This window comes from Punica granatum, chromosome 4 (assembly GCF_007655135.1).
Source record: "Punica granatum isolate Tunisia-2019 chromosome 4, ASM765513v2, whole genome shotgun sequence".
NCBI lineage: Eukaryota > Viridiplantae > Streptophyta > Magnoliopsida > Myrtales > Lythraceae > Punica > Punica granatum.
This window is the reverse complement of record NC_045130.1, coordinates 14253792-14276591: the sequence shown is the minus strand read 5'-3', so window position 1 is coordinate 14276591 and position 22800 is coordinate 14253792. Positions and strand designations below refer to the sequence as shown.

At 41.9% G+C, this 22800-nt stretch overlaps 6 protein-coding genes across 7 annotated transcripts; 5 read left to right on the top strand and 1 right to left on the bottom strand.

Annotated features, from left to right (window-relative positions):
• The first annotated feature begins 845 nt into the window (after positions 1–845).
• Positions 846–6897, top strand: LOC116203799 (bifunctional aspartokinase/homoserine dehydrogenase 1, chloroplastic-like). Its single transcript, XM_031535734.1, has 16 exons — positions 846–1284; positions 1388–1452; positions 1557–2324; positions 2566–2618; positions 2704–2918; positions 3024–3111; positions 3210–3323; positions 3776–3874; positions 3971–4165; positions 4340–4422; positions 4557–4782; positions 4918–5063; positions 5225–5360; positions 5844–5927; positions 6045–6137; positions 6311–6897. The coding sequence occupies exons 1-16, from the start codon at positions 1121–1123 to the stop codon at positions 6554–6556; spliced, it is 2775 nt and encodes a 924-aa protein (XP_031391594.1). The 5' UTR covers positions 846–1120; the 3' UTR covers positions 6557–6897.
• Positions 6898–7575: 678 nt separating this feature from the next.
• Positions 7576–11764, top strand: LOC116203802. Its single transcript, XM_031535738.1, has 11 exons — positions 7576–8117; positions 8280–8318; positions 8696–8822; positions 8901–8962; positions 9526–9593; positions 9691–9740; positions 10115–10184; positions 10494–10617; positions 10907–11023; positions 11156–11329; positions 11421–11764. The coding sequence occupies exons 1-10, from the start codon at positions 7842–7844 to the stop codon at positions 11252–11254; spliced, it is 1032 nt and encodes a 343-aa protein (XP_031391598.1). The 5' UTR covers positions 7576–7841; the 3' UTR covers positions 11255–11329; positions 11421–11764.
• A 515-nt stretch (positions 11765–12279) lies between these two features.
• LOC116203803 (glucuronoxylan 4-O-methyltransferase 3-like) lies at positions 12280–14296 on the top strand. Its single transcript, XM_031535739.1, has one exon. It carries the CDS (start codon positions 13073–13075, stop codon positions 13970–13972), a length of 900 nt encoding a protein of 299 aa, XP_031391599.1. The 5' UTR covers positions 12280–13072; the 3' UTR covers positions 13973–14296.
• A 1516-nt stretch (positions 14297–15812) lies between these two features.
• LOC116203806 lies at positions 15813–17542 on the top strand. The gene is made up of 3 exons (XM_031535742.1): positions 15813–16133; positions 17039–17153; positions 17296–17542. The coding sequence occupies exons 1-3, from the start codon at positions 15909–15911 to the stop codon at positions 17367–17369; spliced, it is 414 nt and encodes a 137-aa protein (XP_031391602.1). The 5' UTR covers positions 15813–15908; the 3' UTR covers positions 17370–17542.
• A 326-nt stretch (positions 17543–17868) lies between these two features.
• LOC116203804 lies at positions 17869–20408 on the bottom strand. Its single transcript, XM_031535740.1, has 7 exons — positions 20134–20408; positions 19968–20034; positions 19761–19837; positions 19336–19480; positions 18716–18847; positions 18315–18548; positions 17869–18215 (listed from the first exon to the last, which is right to left on the bottom strand). The coding sequence occupies exons 1-7, from the start codon at positions 20214–20216 to the stop codon at positions 18069–18071; spliced, it is 885 nt and encodes a 294-aa protein (XP_031391600.1). The 5' UTR covers positions 20217–20408; the 3' UTR covers positions 17869–18068.
• Positions 20409–20457: 49 nt separating this feature from the next.
• On the top strand, positions 20458–22660 carry LOC116203801 (GDSL esterase/lipase At1g33811). 2 transcript variants are annotated; one of them, XM_031535737.1, is made up of 5 exons: positions 20458–21245; positions 21321–21445; positions 21603–21851; positions 21935–22112; positions 22277–22660. In XM_031535737.1, the coding sequence occupies exons 1-5, from the start codon at positions 20999–21001 to the stop codon at positions 22492–22494; spliced, it is 1017 nt and encodes a 338-aa protein (XP_031391597.1). In that variant the 5' UTR covers positions 20458–20998; the 3' UTR covers positions 22495–22660. The 2 variants fall into 2 exon arrangements, with proteins under 2 accessions (XP_031391597.1, XP_031391596.1); XM_031535736.1 differs by having other exon boundaries at positions 20461–21245; positions 21935–22196.
• The last annotated feature ends 140 nt before the right edge of the window (positions 22661–22800 follow it).

Here is a 22800-nt window from a genome sequence, read left to right as displayed (position 1 = left end):
AAACAAAATTATTTCGAAAGTATACTTAACCCTCAATTTAACAACCAACCTTTTCCCTCTCCCATAATTCTCTCAATCTTCATCCTTTTTCCTTTCTTTCCTCTTACTCACTCCCTCTCTCTTTTTAATTTTTCAGGCGTACACCATCCGATATTCGATATTGACTAATTCATATTCGAATCAAGCCGATCCACTAAGATATAAAAGTAAAACTCTTTCAATCATTTCCTTATAATCTTTTACTTTTTACGATAATCTTGAATAAGATGAGATGGATCAAGAGGAATGAGAGTGCCAAAATAACCCGTTTGCCCCCCACTTTCCGAGAAAATGCATCAGCTCAGTGGAGTTTGGACATCCCACCTTCTCAAGCCCATTAATACTCCATAGAAGTGGCTCACCCCTTGGCTCTCTCCATGTGAGACAAATCGAACGAGGACAAATCTGCACTTGCATACAATATGTTTAAACATATATATTATTAAATCAAGATGCAAGGCTATATGCTACCAGCTAGTTGCACATATTATTTCATACATATATTTATTATTCTATTAAAATCAAAAATCAAATATCGAGTCCACATCAATTATCCATCGGTGAAATTTCCCTAGCAAAACCATGGTCCGATATATATCATTACATTATGGCCATTGATGTGGTTGATTTTTCAGGGTCCTGTCTGTCGTACGTCGATGAGTCATTGGAGGACTAAATCCTCTGTGCTCAGAACCACCGTAAGCCCCAATGGAAGAACCAATCAACGGGCCTCTAGCTTAATTTTGTTCGTCAATTAATCTAGTTCAAATTTCTGAAATATTATTTAACGAAGCAAGCCTCAAATTGTCAGTTGAAATCCCGGCAGCAGCACTGAGACACTTGATATTGGCCGTACCTGATCGCAATCCACCCCGCTCATTTGTAGTGCTCCCCACGCCCGCATTTGCTCGCTGGAATATCATTGCTGGGTGCTGCTGCTGCTGCTGCTGGTCGTAGGAGTTGTGGCGGCGCCGCGGCGGCGGAGGCAGTAGCACTAGCCGCCGACGAACCAACGTCCTCCTCCAGTGTTCCGCTGCCCGTGACAACCGAGAGAGAGAGAGAGAGAGACTTAGCAGTGGCTATGGCGTCGCTCTCTGGTTCGATTCAGTGCCGTTCCTGCTCCCCCAAGGCATTGCTCCCCGAAGCCGGCGCAGCCGTCGCTAGTAAGCTCGGCAGGAAGATCTCCGTCTTCCCCACCCCTTCCCGCTCCCTCCTTCCTCTCCTCCTGCGCTCCTCCCATCCCAGGTAAGCTCTTCGCTTCCTCCTCTATCTGGAGTCTCCATTCAGCAAAGAGCAGAGAGAAAGCATTCACTGATTGTGTCTGCTATTCGATGTTTTCGTTCTCCAGAGTGGCTGTTGTGTCGCAATTGGGGAGAAATGAGCTGTCGAAAACTGCCCATGCTTCAGTAGCAGGTTTGATTACTATGTTCGTGTTGATTTAATGCAACAGATCGTAAGATGTGGTTGTCAAAGTTGAGTTATTGTGATCGAGTTATCGACTAGGGATTATTGTGCAGATGTTTCAGTCGAAGTGTCGCTCGATGATGCTGAGCTTCCTAAGGGCGAGACCTGGTCTGTCCATAAGTTTGGTGGAACCTGCGTGGGGAACTCGCAGAGAATCAAGAATTGCGCCAACATAGTTATAAAGGATGACTCGGAACGAAAATTAGTAGTTGTCTCTGCAATGTCTAAGGTCACTGATATGATGTACGACCTCATTCACAAGGCACAAGCGCGAGATGATTCTTATGTTTTTGCTTTGGATAATGTCCTCGAAAAGCATAGATCCACTGCGCTCGATTTGCTGGAGGGCTCTGATCTTTCGAGTTTCCTGTCACGCTTGGACAACGACATCAGTAACCTTAAAGCGATGCTTCGGGCAATATATATTGCTGGGCATGCCACGGAATCCTTTACAGATTTTGTTGTTGGACATGGGGAGCTCTGGTCAGCTCAGATGTTGTCCTCTGTCATTAGGAAGAGTGGCGAGGACTGCAAGTGGATGGACACAAGGGAAGTCTTGATCGTGAATCCAACTAATTCTAATCAAGCTGATCCCGATTTCACCGAGTCTGAAAAGAGACTGGATAAATGGTACTCCAGGAATCCAGCTAGGACGATAATTGCCACCGGATTTATTGCTAGCACACCTCAAAATATTCCCACTACTTTGAAGAGAGATGGGAGCGATTTCTCTGCTGCCATCATGGGTGCCCTTCTCAAAGCTCGTCAGGTCACAATATGGACTGATGTAGATGGTGTCTACAGTGCTGACCCGAGAAAAGGTTTGACACTATTTTTATTTAGCTGAAATAAATGTTAATCTTGGACATTTGCTACAATTAAACCAGGCTGCGTGTACAACAATATTCTCTTTAACACAGTAAAATAATTGTTACAAATAATTTTCGGTTTGTTGAAATCGATCTACTTTGAGGTTCATAATTATTTATGTGAAATTTCATTGCAATATTGGATTTGTTGGCTAGTATTTGATGGTGTGGAGTATTACGTCTACTTCTGCAGTTGGTGAGGCGGTGATTCTAGAGACACTATCTTATCAAGAGGCTTGGGAAATGGTAAATATGTTTATATTTTTCAGAGTCACTGTTGAAAACACTAGTAAATGTTGTTATCATAACATCGATTACCTTATGTTTGCAGTCATATTTTGGGGCCAACGTCTTACATCCTCGAACCATCATCCCTGTGATGCGATATAACATTCCCATACTTATAAGAAATATTTTCAATCTCTCTGCTCCTGGAACAAAGATTTGTCATCCTAGGGCTCTTGAAGATGAGGAAACACCAAAGTTGGAGTCATATGTAAAGGGATTCGCCACAATAGACAATCTGGCTCTTGTAAATGTTGAGGGGTGAGCCCACTGTTTATTCTTGTTATTGTTGCCGGTCATTTTATTTGGTATCATTGTCCGCATTTGGCGTGTAACTTTTACTTATTTGTTCTTTTGCATTATTAGAACTGGGATGGCTGGTGTTCCCGGTACTGCGAGTGCTATATTTGGTGCAGTGAAGGATGTTGGGGCTAACGTAATTATGATATCTCAGGTATTTTCATCTTCTATTTTACTGTACTTTTCTTTTCTTTAAATGATATGTCATATCAAATACCTGTATGATGATTGAGGGAATTTGGTGTGGTGTAGGCTAGCAGCGAGCATTCTGTTTGCTTTGCTGTGCCTGAAAAGGAAGTAAAAGCAGTTGCTGAGGCTCTGACGGCTAGATTTAGTCAGGCTCTGGGTGCTGGACGTCTCTCTCAGGTGATTACAGTAACAATGCTATCATATTGAGTCAATTCAGGCATTTGCTTATTGAATGGTTTTGGCTGCTTTTCTGAGCGTGTAAGTACTTATACTATACAGCAAAATGTTGAGGCAGCGACTTGCTTGAATGCGCCGCATTTTGCATATAACTTTGTACTGCAGTAAATATGAAATTCATCTTATCACTTCCTCCTTAAAAGGAATCAAATTTCCAATGAAGCCATCTTTGAAATTGATTTTTACATCTGAGGCAGAGGTGGATTAGAAAATTTTCCATGGTCAACTTGTGTGCATTGAATCAAGTTCTTTTGGGGGTCCTACCTGCGTTGTTTTGATAAAATAAATTTGTCAAGCAATAACTGTAAAGCTTTTAGTGCTTGGTGTCATAAATGTCATCAAATTTAGGTAACACTTTACTGGCCATCTGATTTTCATCAATCATTTTGCAGGTTGCCGTGATTCCAAACTGTAGTATATTGGCAGCAGTTGGCCAGAAAATGGCTAGCACACCTGGCGTCAGTGCCACTCTTTTTAATGCACTAGCAAAGGTCAGGGGAAATACATGTCCTTTTCTGTTTTTATTGCGGCAATATTTAAGTTTTGTTAGCTTTTAAGGGTTACAAGTCATATTAATTCAATTACAGGCCAACATTAATGTTCGTGCAATAGCTCAAGGTTGTTCTGAGTATAATATCACCGTAGTCGTCAAGCGGGAGGATTGTATTAGAGCTTTAAGAGCTGTCCACTCAAGGTTTTATCTTTCACGGACCACAATTGCTATGGGTATAATTGGTCCTGGATTGATTGGTAGCACATTGCTCGAGCAGCTAAGAGATCAGGTGTGCCATCTAAATGAATTCATTTGTTTATTTTTGCTATTGGAGATCCAATAAGGTTTCTTTCTTGGTTGCTTTTTCCTTTTGTGTCATCGTCACTCTCATCTGCACTTATTATCTCGACCTTTCCTTTTATTCTGTCTTGAAGCTAAACAAATTGCAAAAACTGTTTGGCAGGCGGCAGTTCTGAAGGAAGAATTTAACATTGATTTGCGTGTTATGGGAATCACTGGCTCGAGGAGAATGCTTCTTAGTGATGTGTAAGTTGCTAGAATTGCTTCAATTCGAAAGAAATCATGTTCTGATGTCTTTTTTTTTTTAATCCAACAAAAAAATTATTTCCTCCTTTTTTCGTTCTCATATGACTGTTTCAGCCTACATTCTCTGCTTGCAGGGGCTTAGACTTATCCAATTGGAGAGAACTCTTATCTGAGAAAGGAGAAGCGGGTGACTTGGACAAGTTTGTTCAACATGTGCGGGGGAATGACTTCATTCCTAATACTGTCCTGGTAGATTGTACAGCAGACTCCACTGTTGCCAGTCATTACTATGATTGGTTGCGGAAGGGAATTCATGTGATTACTCCCAACAAAAGAGCAAATTCTGGTCCACTTGACCAAGTAAGATTCTTGAAATTATAAAGAAAAATTCATTTTTGGGACTATTTATTCAGCCTGGAGGGTTTTTCTCCTGTTTTTATCTTCACACCGAGTCACTGTAATAAGAATTTGTTATGGTAATTCTGCCATGACCAGTACTTGAAGTTGAGAGCTCTACAACGGCAATCCTATACGCATTACTTCTATGAGGCTACTGTTGGAGCTGGTCTCCCAATTATTAGTACCTTGCGAGGTCTCCTTGAGACTGGGGACAAGATTCTTAAGATTGAAGGCATATTCAGGTAATCTTCTCATCTCAAAGAACTGTTTCTCTCTTCCTTTTCTGTCCCCTCACCCTGCATATTGGAACTGAAAGCAAGAGCAACAAAATATCAAATATGTATAGTAAGCGCACTGATGTTTTTGCTAACAATGAGTCCAAATTTTATGTTTGATACTGTAGTGGCACGCTAAGCTATATATTCAACAACTTTGTCGGGAAGAGGCCTTTTAGCGAGGTGGTTGCAGAGGCAAAGGAGGCGGGATACACAGAGCCAGATCCTAGAGATGACTTGTCTGGAACTGATGTTGCCAGGAAGGTATTGATATAATTAAACAAAGCTCTATTCTTATCTGAACTATTATAGTCCTAATGGAATACAAGTACTGCATGAGTATTACATGTATAACTTATTCATGGTATCGCATTCTCTTCATCGGTGAGTGATAAATAAATGGCAAAGGGTGTTATTGCTGGTAAGAGCTTTTGGATTATGAAATAATTTGCAAGGAAATCATCTTTTTGCCTTTCCAGTTAGAGCTGCATGATGAGCTGTTAGTTAAGACATGAAAGGGTGCTGAAATTGGTGTGGTATCCTCCTCCTCTTTTTTTTTTTTTTTAAATTTTTAACATTTTAAATAAGTAGTGTATTCGTTTTGGGTTCCATGTGAGAAAAATATCAACTTGACCTCCAATTCCCGAGTTTTCAGTTAGATCTATCGACCACTCTTTGAATCTGCATCGATTTACAATCGTAGGCTGTAGCTAATTGAGCAGTATCTGTGGCGTTATGTTATTTTAGGTGATTATACTTGCCAGAGAATGTGGTTTGAAGCTGGAACTCGCCAACATCCCTGTCGAGAGCCTTGTTCCCGAGCGACTTAGAGTAAGTATAAGTTATTGGACATTGCTGATATATACATATATATAACGTTTATTATCATATGATCTTTTCTCCCCTGATTCATATGGGTTTGCCGATACTGATACTTTTTTTCTGTAGACATGCGCATCTGCTGAGGAGTTCATGCAGAAGCTACCCCAGTTTGACAAAGAAATGACTGCTAAACTACAGGAAGCTGAGGATGCGGGCCAAGTAAGAATCGATTTATTTGACATCTATCTATCTACACATAGAAAAAGCCGAATGATTTTAAGCTTGAGAATCAAATGTATCCTGGTTCACGTGAACTGCAAGATTTCCAAAAGAATCTTCAATACCTTTCTTCAATGATCTGCTGACAATAAATATTGTTGTACGCGGTGCAGGTATTGAGATATGTTGGGGTGGTTGATGTGGCGAATCGCAGAGGAGTCGTGGAGATGCAGAAGTACAGTAAAGATCACCCTTTCGCACAGCTCTCGGGCTCCGATAATATAATCGCTTTCACCACCAAGAGGTACAAGGAGCAGCCCTTAATAGTACGTGGGCCCGGTGCCGGTGCCCAAGTCACTGCTGGCGGGATATTCAGCGACATACTGCGGCTCGCCTCTTACCTTGGAGCCCCATCATAATTTTCGGTACCAGTACTTAAAAGTAGAAATATGGACTAATTGTGTGCGAGACTGAAACAACAGTCTTTCTGTCCTTGGATTCTGCAGGCTCTCGGGGAATTAGTTAGTTACGTTTCAATTAACTGTCTTCATGTCATGTCGTCTCTCTTTCACTTTCCTTGTCCCTATGGAACAGTTGGACTAGGGAAGAGGAAGCGGATTTTGCCATTTTGGAGGATGATGTAGAGTTGGGAGTCCATTCGAGATGAACCCAAGTGTAGCTTGAAGTTTCTCTTCATTCTGTAATTTGTCGTGGAATAAAATGATGGTCTGTTTGTTTCATGGGCATGATTGTCTTGGTTTGCTGGTTTTGTGAAGATGTACCTTGGTTTTGCCCGAATGAGAATGCCATAAACCCTATCATGGGTAGAAATTCGAACGGTTTTTATGTAAGTGTGTGAATTTGCGGTGACATTATGCTATGTTTGGGGGGAAAAAGCAGTCTTTGTAAAACCGCGGGAAAGGGAAAGCAATGAAGTAATCGAGGGAAGGGGGATGTACCATTGCACTACTATCTACCTCGGGCTCGAAATCTCCTGAGCTATTACAAGTGCAAATGGAACATCAGCAATTAATCGAAGGTAACATTCTGTCAGGTCAGATAGACCGGTTCTCGAGTTCCAGTTCCTGCAGTCTACATTCAGCCTCCATTACCCCGAGCCAAGCCCTTCCACCGTCCCAACCAGTCCTCCTGACAAGATAAGCAATCCAATCTAATCCCAGTGCAGGTAACGTCCTCGTATGTTTGGCAGCTTCAACGTTTTGCCACACTGAATAATACGGCTGGCAGCTTAGCCTTCCCCTCGGAGGAAGTCTTGTTTTACAGTTACCAGTCCAGATCTGAACGAGAGATCCTATGCAATCGTTGCGAGCCACCTATAGGCGATATCGAGGAGCTTGTTACTGTCATACAGGATGGCTACGTCGAAGGCAAAGGTGAGCTGTGAGAGGTGGCATCGTGAGTCATTCGGGATGGCATTGCTGCAATGATATTCCACAGTTCTCGGATTCGGTCGGGAGGCAGCTTCTTCGATATCATTAAACTTCGAGACCGGAAGTGCCATTGTTGGGAGGATTATACCTTCAATTCTCGTTCTTTTAAGTTCATCGAAAAAAGACGCATCGATATATCTGGGCTTTCATGGGCCGGTAATATTCGCGGGAAAATACAACCGGCGAGCTCCCACCGTATAAAATATCTTCTGGCCAAAACCGGCGTTCAGAACCTCAGTCAGAGCCCCCGTCAATGGCTTCCATTTCTGTCGCATCCTCCGTATCTCTTCCCCGCCTCTCTCATCCGCCTCTCCGGCCGGAATTCGACTGGAGCTCTCTTCCGCGCCCATCAAATTTCTCCCCTTTCTCTGGCAATGGACGGCCGCGTCTTGGGAACCCCAGAAGATTTCGAGCGAAATCTGCTGGACCTGATCAGCAACTGCCCAAACGGCGTTCTGAGAGCGCGGACGGTCCCTCTCCCTCCACCAGCTTCTTGTCCGTCCTCTGTCCTCTGCTCAGGCTCTTCTCCGTGCGTCCTTTTTCTGCTTCAAAGCTCGCTGCTTTTGCTCTTGCGCCTGTTTCACCGTTCGCGCTGTAGGAATTGTTGAAGCTGCGGATCTGTTGCTGCTGTTAAGGACACTTATATACTTCCTTTCCAGTAATCAGATTGTGCCTTCATCATGTTTTGCAGGGCGGGGATCCTTCTCGGGACCGGAATGAAGCTCTTGAGGTGTGACCCCTCTTGATATCTCCACTGCATAAGTTTGAATGAACATATTCTCTGTCTTGCTTAAGCCTGTGCTCCATTGCCATCTCCATGGTTCGGGTTGTGAAGCAAATATAGTATCATTGTTCGATGGCTGGTTTTGCCAAGTCTCCAAGAGAGGGTTTATCCTGCTTCACTGATGAGTGTTATTTGTCTATTCGTATGCATTGGTTCGATCATTGTTCTGTATTGTTAGGGAACTGAAGTACTTGATATTCATAATTGTTTCGTTGATAACTTGATCTGTCCAAGGAGGCTGTCTCATCTTCTGTTAATCTTCCCAAAAAAGTTACATACCTGACCTTGTGCAAATGTTTCCATCAAATGATAATTGATAGTAGGTGGCAACCTCTTCCTTGTCTACCTTGGCAAGACTGCCATGGGGATCACGATCAGTTTTAGCTTCTGAGCAAAACCAAGAAGCCACCATCTCTGGCCCTCTGATGCATTTGCAGATCTTTGAATTCGGTGAGCCTCTAATATGTATGATCTCGACCGTATTAAATGATCAAATATCTCATGATTTGTAATCTTGTTTTTCAACAGAGGCATGTCCCTTCTGTAGGAGGGTTCGTGAAGCTATGACAGAGCTAGATCTTTCTGTTGAGGTCAGCAAGAGATACACTGACTTGTTTTTATCATTTATGTACTTGTTGAATGGGATCTAAAAGGATGAAAATAGCTTGAGTCGAGACTCCACATAAAGAATTTCCTATATGAATTTTGTATTGACTAACACTTCAAATGATTTGAAATTACCCACACTCATACTTTCATACTTGTAGTCCTCGCTATTCGATTTGAGCTTACATAATTGTACTCACAGTAGGACCAATAATATTGTTAAATATATGGAAGTTAATAGATTAGGGACTTAAATGTAAATAGTCTTTACTTTCTATTCTTTGTGTAATTAACTCAGTGAAGTATATAAATAGAGGTGTGTGGCTGATTCGACAAACGATTCTCTCTCTCAATCTCTATGTTCTCAAATATTTTTCCAATTATGCAATAAAACATATACTAACTGATATGCTGTGCATATCAGTGCTTTCCAGTATAGAAAATATTTGATGGAATTAAAAATTCATATTTTGCTCTACCGAAAAAAAAATTCCATATTTTTCTGGGGGGGCATCTTGCATACTGATGCACTCCTGTGAAAGTGCAGATCTATCCTTGCCCAAAAGGCTCAGCAAGGCACAGAGCAATGGTTAGAGAGCTTGGTGGCAAAGAGCAGTTCGTACTCTTTCTTGTTATACTGCACAATTATTTCCTTCAAAAATATCCCTCCATTTTGCCAAGTTTCTCTAAAAGTACACGATATCTTTTGCAGGTTTCCATTCATGATTGACCCAAACGCTGGTATTTCAATGTACGAAAGCGGTAAGCAGTATATCTTGTTTCAGAATGGCTTACACCTTCTTGATTGCTGTAATGTCCATACAAATAATTTTATCCTTTGTCTAGAAAATATCATTAGCATGACAGTTGAGGGTGCCAACTTTTTTTCTTGTTTTTCCACCAAAAAAATGTTTCGTAATAATCAAGCACCACACTAGTAATTCTTTTTACCTTGTGAACCCATCAACTATATGTTCAGCGAGAACTTCAAGATTTTAATATTTATTTGAAATACTATGATATTGGGTTTCTGGTGCTTGATGGGTGCATCAGCAATCCCAAGTTGAGAATACATGATCTTTTTGCTTGTACAAAACCAGATTATATGATATTTGCTTCTTATATTGTTTGTGCAGGTGACATTGTCAAGTACCTGTTTGAGAAATATGGTAAAGGGAGAAGCCCCTCAAGTGGACTTTTGGAGAGGTATTGTAATCTCTGGGGGGCTACTAGTTAATATGAAGTATTTTTGGTATATAAATGAGATTTTAGAGGCAGTCAATAGAATGTCTCATTGACACACACACACACACACATATATTTACATATTAATATATTTTCAGTCTCTGTCATGTGGATACTCTACATCATTCAATTATGATTAAATTATCGCAGTAATAACATGTTCAAGAGGGTTGATACTGAATTTACTGGTGGAACAAGGATTTCCAGTCTAACTGGAAACCAACTGTGTTCATATATGTTACTGAAACATCTATTCCATAAATGGTTCAGCACATTGGTCACAGGATGGATGCCAACAGTTCTTCGGGCTGGAAGAGGGATGGCGTTATGGGAAAAGGCAAAACAAGATCCCCCACCAGAAAAGCTGGAGTTATTTTCATATGAAAACAATCCGGTAAGATGAGTTTACTGCAGAAGTCTTTTTACTACTGATCTTTAAGGAGGGAAATTCTATTTTGTTACCATGGGTCATTCATGAGATGGAACTTATGCCTACGATTGTCACAGAAAATGCCATTCTATTCCTGTGTTTTTCCATGAAGTTTTGCTTGTCGCAGTTCATATGTGTCGGTTTTGAGATGTTTTCCTTCCTGCAGTATATCATAAGATACTACCTAGTTTCCTTAGCCTCAAGTTGATCAAATGTTTTCCAATTCTCACTTTCTCTTGGTAGCTTGTTTCAGTATGCTCGAATTGTTCGTGAAGCACTCTGCGAGTTGGAGATTCCTTATATACTGCAGAATGTTGGAGAAGGGTCTCCACGGGAAAAGTTGCTTGTTGATATGTCAGGATCCAAAGAGGTTTGGCTTTTACTTACTATTGTCGCACCTTCCATCCCTTCTCGCGTCAGAATTGCCCACTAAAGCTTATTCCAAGAACTGTCGGATTTCACAACATCAAAAAATGAACTAAAATTTTTGTATATGTTACAGGTTCCGTTCATTGTTGATCCGAATACTGGAACTCGTACCGGTGACTACAAGAAGATACTCTCTTACTTGTTCCAGACATACGCTGTCCCCACCTCATAATAAATGGTTCGGGTGCATCGACCCTTGTCGACATCATTCCTTGAAAGACCAAGTTTTCAGAGTCATGCAGATAAGGTTCAATGGCTTGTTGAAATTCTTTACTTACCTCCGGAATTACTGACGAATATATACTTGATGACTGATGCGAAGTGACCTGCCCGTGCAGATTTAATAGGTCTCAAAGCATGCCAAAGGGCGAGGCACAGCCAGTTTTCTTGGCAATGAATAGATTCTCCTGAAGAGGCAAATATGTCATGCGGCTCCACTACCATTTGAAGAAATTCAGGTACCATATTATAAGGCGAAACATTAAAGTGGAACTTGACATGACTAATGATATTTTGAATATTTGACAAATCGATGAAGACTGCCTTGCTTTTTCTCTTCTCATCAACAATTTAAGGCTGTCTTCTTATGTTATCGGAACTTTCTCATGTCATGTGATCTTACGGAGCTCAAATTTTCTATTTGATTAATGACAAATTATATATTTGTGCGGGACCGTGCTCATGCTGATTGGTTCTCTTCTGAATTTTTGGGGTTTTTTATCCACGTGGCACTCATGCATGAATCTCTTTGTTTGACCGAAAAAGGTATTTACAGAGAGTAAAAGCCAATGTATAGATAATGCAGTAAACTATACAAGCAACGGAATATATAGATGACTGAGGTGGCCCTCTTCGTACCATATTTGTATGTGTATATATATATGGCTTATTACTTTGGCATGAATTGAACATTGAGTGAATATATTTACTATGCCAGCTTAATGTGGAAAAACCAAACTTGAACAAATTTAATATGCATAATGATTTACCGATACATACATATACATATATATATATATATATATAATTTTATTTCTTTAGAAAGAAAGTGAGGCGTGAGCCGCATGTTTACGGAGTCAAAAGGACCCTTATTCAAGTATAAGGATGTGTTCCATTACTCTGAAATTCACTGAAAGTATATCGTGTTCAAGATGAAACATATAGCCTTACAGGATTAGTAGATACCTGTAATTTCATTAAGGAAAAGAATAAAAAGAAAGAAAAGAAACCCTTCTTTCTGTGCGTTGAATTTGTTTTTCTGTTATTATTAAATCATGCCATAACCACTCCATTTCTTTGCTATTTCAAATTTTCAAGTTCTAGAACTTTAAAAAAATAAAAAAAAAAAATGATAGAGCCATCCTATCATTGAACCAGCCCAAGTTAAATAACATCAACTCCTCCAACTCCATCAAACGTCCCACGTTATATCTATAAAATATGACGATCATAATAATTAACAAATATGAACAGAGGGATTTCAACAACGACAGATCCACCAACCTTCTCACCAAAAACCACAGTAGCTTCTCTGTCAATGTCAATCCCCCTAGCCTTTGCTTCCTTCCTAAGAGCAACAAATTCAATCAACCCATAAGCTCCTCCCCTACTCATTTTGCTGTCTGAATCTCATTGGTCAAAATGTTTGGGTGGGCCTCACCCAATCCCCATGAGTTGGATGATGTAGAGATGTGATGCTGGACCTCACCTCTGTTACTGTAGTCCCGATCCCACCTGAAAATCTCCCTTCTCCCACTCATCAGCAAACTCAATTGCCCGTCTCCTTATTAGTCTCTGTTTTAGGAGAACAGGGGAAAACAGTTCTGTTTCTCTCTTATGCTGAGAAAAACAGAACCTCGAAGAAGAAGAAGAAGAAGAAGAACACATCCTCTCCTCCTCCTCCTCCTCCTCGTCCTCATCCGAAGTACTTAAGCAACACAAGAAATTACCAATACATATCATCTGCCCGAATTTTGAATCGGGAAAAAGAATGGGTCCTAGGACTCAATTCCCGGTGAACACAAAGGTGATCCTCCTCAGCTGCCTCTTCCTCTTCCTCCTCCTCCTCATCATCCGGACTAGCTTCCCTTCCAATTCCCAGCAAGTCTCGGTCCCTTCCCTCGTCTCAAACGCGTCGAGCAATGGCCCATCGGAGTCATCCTCCGATGGACAGAACCTTGCTTGCCCCACTCTTACTGCGGAGCCCACCTGCACCAAGACCCCGCCGTCCCTCGCCAATGCCCTGGTCCACTACGTGACCACGAACATCACTCCGCAGCAGACGTTCCCGGAGATCTCGGTCTCCCTCAGGGTCCTCCAGAGGAAGAGCCCCTGCAACTTTCTCGTATTTGGTCTCGGCCGCGACAGCCTAATGTGGGCTGCCCTCAACCACGGTGGCCGTACTGTGTTCCTTGAGGAGGACCGGGCCTGGATTGAGCAGATCACTGAGAAGCACCCGCACCTGGAGGCCTTCCACGTGGCCTACGACACCAGGGTCCACCAGGCCGACAAGCTGCTGAAGGCCGCTGATAGAGAGGACTGCAGGACCGTCACTGACCCGAGGTTCTCCAAGTGCGAACTCGCCCACAAGGGGTTCCCGAATGAGGTGTACGACGTGGAGTGGGACCTGATCATGGTGGATGCTCCCACGGGGTACCATGACGAAGCCCCCGGGAGGATGACTGCGATATACACGGCGGGGCTGATGGCGAGGAACCGGGAGACCGGGGAGACGGACGTGTTTGTTCACGATGTGGACAGGGTTGTGGAGGATAAGTTCTCTAAGGGTCTGCTCTGCGAGGGCTACCTGACGGAGCAGGAAGGGAGGATAAGGCACTTCACCGTCCCGAGCCACCGGGCTCGCCTCGGCAGGCCCTTCTGTCCTCCCTAAACCAACGGGATGGGGGATGCAGAGGTTTCTGTCCATTAATTCAGATTGTCATTCTCTTCCAGGATGATACTTTGTTTTTTTCTTCAGCATGACTGAGTACTCGGTTTATGAGGTTAAGGAAGCAAACGAAAAAAAAAAAAAAGGAGAGAGAAGAAAATGTTCTTGGTTTATTTTTCTCATGATGTCATTATTATTTTCCTCCTTGTCGTTTACGAGGTTTCGACTAGTAAAGGAATAGAGAGAGAAAATAAAAAGGGTACGCAGAATTCTAACTATTTGGAAAGTCTTGATTTCAGAAGATAGCTTGTATTATTGCATTATATATCTTTCTCATGTGATTAGAACTTTAGCCCCGAACGAGGCATATTGGAAGGAATTTCAGATTGAGGTTTTAATAATTGTCAGAGAGGCTAAGTCAATGATGTGTTGGGAAGAATGTGAGTTAAAGTGAGATTGAAGTCCTTATTAAAAAAAAAAGAAGAACAAATAGATAGAGACTTTAAAATCATTGTGTCCACCTGCTTAAGTAGTGGGTGCAATGTTGTTACATATTTTAATGTAACCATTTCATGTCGACTTATATTATTTGTTATCATTGTTATTATTATACATTTTGATCCTTCATTTGAACCTAATCGGCTCCATCTAGGACGTCCCCCTTTTAGACCTCTTAGCTTTCGCTTTTTTATTTTTAATAATAATGGCATTTCAGCTGGAATTTGTATTATATTTTTTTTTTCGGTGTGTACCCTGGTATTCAAAACCCAATAAGATCTGACTAACTCAGATGGGAGATCGAACATTAAAGGTTATTTTTCCTCCCAATAAGTGCACTTTCCGGGATTCGAACTTGTGTTCTCCTCCTTACGAGGGTGAACTGCGTATCACTCAACCAATACTTTTGTTGGTGAATTTATATTATATTTTTTACAAGACGCAATTGTTAGGTATAGTTGACAATAAAAGACAAGTGATCTCTTGGCACGGGGTAACCAAGACATGATAGAATGAATTATTCGGATCTTAATGTTGGCTAAGTAAACCTCCTGCATCGAGATGGACTACCCCATCTCATATCATATCTTTTCTAATTTCTCGTGCAAAAGAATGCGTGAATCTCAAATCATTCTTGATGTCAAAAATGGTTTTTGGCAATTTCTTTTCCTTTTTCTTTTGGAAATGAATTAGTAAGAAAGTTTTATTTCCTTTAGCAAGGGGAAGTTTTTTTTTTCTTCGACATACTTTTTGACTCCATGGAGAAAAACAAGGAAAGTGAGGTAATATTCTCCGGCCAAAAGACAAGGTCCAAATAAAGGTCTCCAATCCCGTGATCGTGGGACGAGATTGAGACCAAACTAATGATAGCATGCCTTTGATTGAGCCACTAATTGGCACATTAACGCAACCGAGAGTCTTAAATAACGAATACTGAATAAGTCTTTATTAGATACGTTCATGGATCGAACGGTCGGACCAGCAAAGGGTTCGTGGTCGACCTAAGTTTTCAATGCATAGCCAGATACCGTCGTTCGAACTCTTCTCCCTGGACCTGAACATCTTCATACTTTTGTTAGACCATACGGTTCAATTTGATTCCGAATCTCGATTCATTAAACAAGGAATTCGATTCACAAAAACACGGTCAAATCAAAAGGGATGGCTTTGAAACCTTGCTAAACTAGTAAGGGTTTAACTGTAAATATCCACAAATTGTGGGATCGCTTTGAAAAGTTCGCATCAGGATAGTGGGCCGATCCTGAAAGCCCAAGCCCAATAGCCCATGTCCAAACACCCGCGCGTTCGCCGAAGGAATAGGGAAATCCTAGCAACCAAACAGGCAGGGAAATGGCCGCCCGCGGACGATAGTCTATCTATCAGATAGATAACGAAGGATCAGAGAAGAAGAAGACGGCGAAACAAGTGAAGCAGGCAAGGGATGACGAAGCCGAAGAAGGAGCTACTGTCGTCGGCGCCGTGGCGGGGAGAAGATGACCAGTCGGAGAAATTCCGGGACGCGAAGCTCAAGGTGACGAGCCAGCCGGGTCAGACCCCTACTATGCACGTCCCTGGGAAGAAGACCAATAAATCCTCCTCCGACGACGATGAAGACGAGTACGCCCTCGACCCTGAGCTCCGGTACAGCTTCCAGCGCAACTACAAGGTTCGTAACCTTCTCCAACTCTCCCCGCAATTCTCCAATTCCGAGCGTTCTCGCTAACACTCGTGCTTCACCTCGAATTCCTCATTTGTCTAATCATTAACTGCTGAGCGAAGTGTATGCACACCTTTGTCTGGTTTTTCCGGTGTTAGGATATCGAGTGGTGGGGCTTGGAAGGGAATTCATGTGGTGCTCCATTAATTTCTGGAACCGCTTCCATGTCCTGTATCATTCGCGGTGCCTGTTGAAGTAGTACTGTTCCATAATTGGGGTGATGCAGTGGTTTGTTGCCATGTGTTCGATGGAATATTGGTTTGACAATGTCGGCCTGCCTAACTCTGTCGATAAGTTGGAATGCATAGCTAGTGAAAGTAATGCACCAAAGCTACAGTTTTTTAGGGAAAGCAAACATGTAGTGAACAAAGGAATTGGTGCTGTGATTCGTATTCTGATCGATCCGCATTACTCTGGTTGTTATTGATCTGAGAATGGTTAACTTTCGTAACATTTTGCCGGGTGCACTCTCTATTGCTGGTTCCGGAGTTGAAGGTATATTTTTTTGATGTAAAAAATATTTATCCACCTCTTAAGAGAGTACTTTTACTATTAGGAATGTCGTAGGAATAGTTGCTCGGGTTTATTGATCTTGTTAATAATCGAGAGCATCCCTTGGCTTTCAGATCAGGGCATTGTCGTTCCACTTTGAGCGCTTTGCTGTCGAAAGAACTTGCTTGATACTGCTGCTCAGCTGTTCAGGCTGTTTAATTTGACTTGTATCACTTGTACATCGGCCCGGGAATAGTGGGGAAATGTCTGCTGAAGCAGGGGATTTCAATCGAAATTTTTCTGCAAAAGCTGTGGTTTAATTTATTTCAATGTATTTACTCGTTTGCTTAATGCACCTGCAGTTTCTTCAACGGGTATTTAGCATTGACACCATTGTGAAACCTCTCCCGCCTGCAATGGCCTACAACGTGTCGCGAAACCTGAGCTTCTTCACTCGCATCTTTACACAGTTCTTCGGTGAGTATTTGTTCCTGAAATTTCTTATTAGTGTGGAAGGTAATCTTACTGGCATTTTGTCCTTGGAAATCGCTGTCGTGTGTGTATTTAACGACAGAACCTTGCACCTCTTAACAAACTGATCTGCTTTCTTTGCTGACAGATCCTGAAGGCATTGCCAATGCACAGAAATCACTTGGATTAGGTCAGGAAGAGAAAGCCCGTCGTGTGCGTTGAACTCTCAGCATATGTGGCAGAAAATCAAGTAGTTTAAATTTTCCATTTTCATGAGAATCATATCAATTTGTTTTTGAGATACCTCATCTGAGTACTTTGAGTTTACTTTGATCTTAATGTGTGTCTTTTGGTGCCATTGCTGCTGGATATCGAAAAGGATGAGATTTTCTGGACCTTCTGCTCCTGAAGCATATCCTTGAGTGGAGTACCCGAAACGACTGTCTCGAGACAGATGAAATTCAGGATCCTCAAAACTAATTGAAACAACAAATACAGATCCTAATAACTGACTAAAATGTGTTAACGTCGCATCCATTAACTATCTGAAAGCGCCTATGCTTTTATCATCATTTTGCGATGATTTAGTAGGCCTAATTGGCTTCAAGTTCAAAGAAAGACCAAGGACAATTAAGTGGCATATCCATGATCGTTCCGATGAGGATATTTACCGAGTTTGTCGAGTCCAATCTCACTACTCTGATAGGCAAACTCCCACAAATTCAGGGTGCAACCAAAACTATAAACAAAAACAAATTTGAGGTTTTTCTACACAGCTTTGATGTACAATGTCACAGATATCAATTGACGTGAAATAACTAAAGCATCTCTATCACACAACTTGCTAGAAGTATAATGTTCTATTCTCTAGAGCACCCTGTAAGTGAAAAAAGGGAAAAATGGAAACATCAAATGCTTTGTTCATTCAGGTGGTGAGCCTCCTCGCCAATACCCGCAATCGGTAATTCCACATTCGGATAGGAACTTCTGATAATCCATTTCAAGTTTCCTGTACCCACCAGAAATATCCTCAAAAGAAACCTCGGTCTGGTTATCTTCTGCAGAGTTCTGAAGGAAAATGTTTGAAAGACCAGTCAGACAACTTCATCTCTTTTCCATGCAAATATATACACTACAGCAAACCGTAGAAGCATAGGTAGGGCTTACATTGAAGTCTGTTGCTGACTCAATGTCCACAGTATCAGGTTCCTTAGGTTCGAGAAGTGCAGATTTCCATCTCATACTCCTAGAAGGGCCATCATGGTGTTGTTCTGGTTCGTGGGCATCATGGTGATTTTTCAAGGAGGGTCCAGTGGTTTTAGTGCAAAAGACGCCAATTACGCATCTGATGCAAAATGCTATAAGAGGGACCAGAACTAGAAAATAACCAGTGGCTTTAGCCTGATAAAATGAAATGATAAGCATGAATAGGTCACTAAACTGGCATCGCAAAGCTCCCGAAACAATAATAATTTGGTGCTACTCTACAGAAAAATAACTGCACAAATGAAATGGTTTTTTCCTTCACACAATTTTTATTTTTTTTGGGTGGTGTTTCTTGAACTTACATGTGGTAACTTTTGGGGGATCAGCAAGGTGAAGTTCTGCTGCTGCAATGAAAGTCCATTTATGGTATTCATTGCCCGCTTATGTATTTGCTGTGGATTGAGAGTGAAGTTGAGCAAACTACTTCTCTCTGTCTGACATGGATCAGCGCAGGAGTAAGTTGTAGTACAAATAATGGATGATGACAATATGCAGAGAGCAATGTTAGCTTGACAGAGGAAATCAAGAACATTCAAAACCAATCATTCAATTATGAAAAACCATGAGCCAAGCAACATTTCTGCTCTCTCTCTCTCTCTCCCTCTTTCTCTCCCATGAGGCATGCAGTTTTTGAGCGTCAAATGGAAAAATTCATTTTGACTGAACAACGACATTTCATATTCAAAGTGGCAGAATTCAGAGATGAGACCAAAATAATCCATAAAATAAGCAATATGCAAAGGTGAAAGTTGAACAGGTTTTGCCTACAGGTTATTGATATAGAAAGATGGAGAAAGAAGACTAGCAAATCATAAGGACAAACAAGAGCTTCCCATATAAATATTGTGCTGGAAAATGAAGAATCACTGATTATTCTCCTGATTGAGGGAACAACAGAAACTGCATCCTGGTAACTACTGACCTTCTGGGTGTAACGATGGTGAGCGGGAATTCTTAGGTGCTGTCCCTCATAAACAACATCGAGATCAACTATATCTCTATTAATAGTTGCTATCATATAGATAGGTACTCCATATTGCTTTGATATGGAAGATAATGTTTCACCCCTGCCAAACGAATGTAACAGCTTAGTTGGTATTACCCTTGAAAATAAAAAAAACATTGATCTCCTCTGAAATAATCAAGGAATCCAAACTAAAGCCAGATATTACTAACTCTGCAGATATTTCTATCTACATCTTCAAGAAAAAAAACAAGGCATACTTTATTTGGCTCAACTACCGACAACATTCAGAAGCTTCGTGTACAAACATACCGATGAACATTCATATATCAATCAATCGTTTCTTTCAATGAAAACAAGCCATTGATAGGAGCAGAGTTTACTCTTTGACCACATGAACTAGGGCATCTCTGCTCAACTCTCCAGCCTTCAGCATTTCTTTCACATGGAAACTCCATCTCTATCATCAAAGGAAGGAGAAAGAGATATTCTTAAGAAACGCCACAACAGAATCGACACCCCATTCGGTCATTCACGAGCAACTGATGCTGAAACGCAAATAGAAAGACCCGCGCTTTGTAAAAACATACCCCAGCAAGATTTCTTATCTGCTTCTTGACGGATCTCTGGTTCCTGAACAGAGACTTCAGAGAGAACCTGGCAAAGGGAAAACGAAGAATCAGACCCATCTCAGTAATGGGTATTGACCCAACTCAATCCTGGAACACTGCAGAGAGAGAATATTGGAAGGAAAACCTCTGAGGACGAGATGGGCATGGAAGATATGAAGGGTAGAGAGAGAAGGGATGTCCGAGGTTGTGATTCTGAGCAGCTCCCATCTCATCTCATGCTCGCTCTGTAGCTCTTTTCAGCTCAAGAACGCCATGAACTCCGTCTGTTTCTTTTCGTTTCTGTGGATAGTCCAATTCTTGGAAGGCGCCCATGAGAGTGCCCGAACGAAGACCCTCTTTGTCTTTTGCCTTGCCATGACTGGACTTCACTGTCACAGGGCGTCTTCAGACTCCAATCCTGATTCAAGAAACCGGACCAATAATTGCATCTTATGGGAGATTTTTATCAGCATTGGTTGGCTTAGATTTCTTGGTTCCATCCGCTAATTCAGCATCAAATTTACTAACAAGATTCACTTTTGTCTGGGACATGTTTTCAAGAACATGCTCTGTCACTCCTCCACACTAGTGTGAATTGTCTGTTTTGCCATTCAATGCCATAACAGACAATGGGGATTTACCGGTCTTGTCTTCTATGGCTTCTGCACACTCTTTCCAGCAGAGGAGCAAATGGAAGGGATCAAAACCTTCAAATTGAATTTGCCCAGAGAATCACAAGAAGTTTGTCTCATCACCGCCACTTTCTGTACCATGCAAACCACATGATCCCCAACTGCAAAAGGGGCAACTATTGGTTCTTCCACTCATCTCACTCTCACAATCATCTGATGATAAGAGATGATGGATGCCTCTTCTTTGAGGCTGCATTTATTGCCTATACATCCCGAGTACACTATAAATAGCTGAGCATTTGGTTGCCGGGTACAACAATAAATAGGCCAGGAATACATAAAGAAGGGCAAGCACAAGCAGTTCAATCAGGAGACGAAATGGCGGTTGTTTTCCGGTTGTCTGTCCTGCTGCAGCTGCTGCTGTGCTTCACTGCTAGAGGTTGCTCGCAGCCGCAGCAGCCTCAGGTTCCTTGTTTCTTCATATTCGGGGATTCCTTGGTGGACAACGGGAACAACAATAGGATGCTGACTCTCGCCCGGGCGAACTACAGGCCTTATGGGATCGACTTCCCATTGGGAGCAACCGGCCGGTTCACCAATGGTCGGACCTACGTCGATGCTCTTGGTAAAATATTAAAACTCATAATCTATCAGTCTATAATTGCAAAATGCGCGTTTATTGACTAAACCTGTTTTGCAGCTCAACTTCTGGGCTTTCCGAATTATATCCCACCCTATGCAAGAACGAGGGGTTCAGCATTATTGCGGGGGGTCAATTTCGCATCGGGAGCTTCTGGGATCCGAGACGAAACTGGAAACAATCTGGTACTTTGCCCTCCCATCTGAGCTTATCTGTGTATCCGCCACATAGTTCCAGAACCTACACAGGACAAGTCGAGTTATGAATATGTTAAACTGCGGTCTTATGAATCAGTCATTCTGATCATACTAGCCGTGTTGTGCAATCTCATCTGAAATGCAGGGAGGCCACACATCGATGAACCAGCAGGTGGAAAACTTCGGGGATGTGGTGCTTCAAATGAGGAGGTACTTTCGAGGAGACAATGCAACACTACACAGCTACTTGAGCAGGTGCATATTCTACGCTGGACTGGGAAGCAACGACTATCTCAACAACTACTTCATGCCTAACTTCTACACCACAAGCTCGGATTTCACGGCCAAAGCTTACGCTGCTGCCCTCCTGAAGGATTACACACGCCAGCTCACTGTAGATCTGCTGTTCTTTTTACTCTCTATATACTAGTCATCATCTTACAAAATGATCCTAATTTGACCTCGTTATATATGCAGCAAATGTACAACTACGGTGCACGAAAGGTGATTGTTTCAGCAGTCGGCCCTATCGGATGCATACCTTATCAGCTTGCACGGTACAACGGCAACAGTAGCCGGTGCAATGAAAAGATAAACGATGCAGTTGTCCTCTTCAATACCGAGCTTAGGAAGTTGGTTAGCTCTTTTAATAAAGGTCGGATACTGCCTGAAGCTAAGTTTGTCTATTTAGACTCATACACAAGCTCCAAAGATCTCTACCAGAACGGAGCATCTTATGGTATATTGCCTTCTCATTGCTGTGTACTTAAAAATTTAGCCATTACTTGCATCGAAATTTACGTATATGACTAAATACAGGGTTTGAAGTGATAGACAAGGGATGCTGCGGAGTGGGAAGGAACAACGGGCAGATAACTTGTCTTCCTCTTCAACAGCCTTGCGAAGATCGCACTAAGTACCTGTTCTGGGATGCCTTTCATCCTACCGAGGCAGCCAATATAATGTTTGCGAAGACTTCCTACAGTTCCAAAACGTACACTTATCCCATCAATATCCAACAGCTGGCCTCCTTATAATGTAGCGCTTGCTCGATTGATTCGAATGTTTCATTCGTTTGGTTGCCCAGCTCCAGCTCCTTGTAACTTCGATGGCCTGCCTTCGGATTTTTCCCTTTCTCTAGACCGGTGAAACAGTAATTGCCACTTGCTTGTTCTGAATAAAGTAACATAACGGTTCAAGAAATTAATATCTTCTTCTATCTTTCTATTCAAAACCGATGTTTGCTCTAGCCAAAAGAAGAATCTGATGTTTGTTTCTTCATACCCAAGTCAACTCATGCACGTTCTTACAATGCTTAATTCGTCGTTTTGAACTCTTTAATT

Bases quoted from the DNA above. Each gene is read 5' to 3' on its own strand.
- LOC116203801 (XM_031535736.1), top strand. From the start codon at position 20,999: ATGGCGGTTGTTTTCCGGTTGTCTGTCCTGCTGCAGCTGCTGCTGTGC. The intron at 21,446-21,602 runs GTACTTTGCCCT...TCTGAAATGCAG, and splicing joins ACGAAACTGGAAACAATCTG to GGAGGCCACACATCGATGAA. The intron at 22,197-22,276 runs GTATATTGCCTT...GACTAAATACAG, and splicing joins CCAGAACGGAGCATCTTATG to GGTTTGAAGTGATAGACAAG.
- LOC116203802 (XM_031535738.1), top strand. From the start codon at position 7,842: ATGGCTTCCATTTCTGTCGCATCCTCCGTATCTCTTCCCCGCCTCTCT. The intron at 8,319-8,695 runs GTGTGACCCCTC...AATTGATAGTAG, and splicing joins ACCGGAATGAAGCTCTTGAG to GTGGCAACCTCTTCCTTGTC. The intron at 9,741-10,114 runs GTAAGCAGTATA...TTGTTTGTGCAG, and splicing joins TATTTCAATGTACGAAAGCG to GTGACATTGTCAAGTACCTG.
- LOC116203799 (XM_031535734.1), top strand. From the start codon at position 1,121: ATGGCGTCGCTCTCTGGTTCGATTCAGTGCCGTTCCTGCTCCCCCAAG. The intron at 2,325-2,565 runs GTTTGACACTAT...CTACTTCTGCAG, and splicing joins CAGTGCTGACCCGAGAAAAG to TTGGTGAGGCGGTGATTCTA. The intron at 4,166-4,339 runs GTGTGCCATCTA...ACTGTTTGGCAG, and splicing joins TCGAGCAGCTAAGAGATCAG to GCGGCAGTTCTGAAGGAAGA.
- LOC116203803 (XM_031535739.1), top strand. From the start codon at position 13,073: ATGGGTCCTAGGACTCAATTCCCGGTGAACACAAAGGTGATCCTCCTC.
- LOC116203804 (XM_031535740.1), bottom strand. From the start codon at position 20,216: ATGGGAGCTGCTCAGAATCACAACCTCGGACATCCCTTCTCTCTCTAC. The intron at 20,035-20,133 runs GTTTTCCTTCCA...TCCCTTTGCCAG, and splicing joins TGCCCATCTCGTCCTCAGAG to GTTCTCTCTGAAGTCTCTGT. The intron at 19,481-19,760 runs GTAAACTCTGCT...TTCGTTTGGCAG, and splicing joins CTAGTTCATGTGGTCAAAGA to GGGTGAAACATTATCTTCCA.
- LOC116203806 (XM_031535742.1), top strand. From the start codon at position 15,909: ATGACGAAGCCGAAGAAGGAGCTACTGTCGTCGGCGCCGTGGCGGGGA. The intron at 16,134-17,038 runs GTTCGTAACCTT...ATGCACCTGCAG, and splicing joins GCTTCCAGCGCAACTACAAG to TTTCTTCAACGGGTATTTAG. The intron at 17,154-17,295 runs GTGAGTATTTGT...CTTTGCTGACAG, and splicing joins CATCTTTACACAGTTCTTCG to ATCCTGAAGGCATTGCCAAT.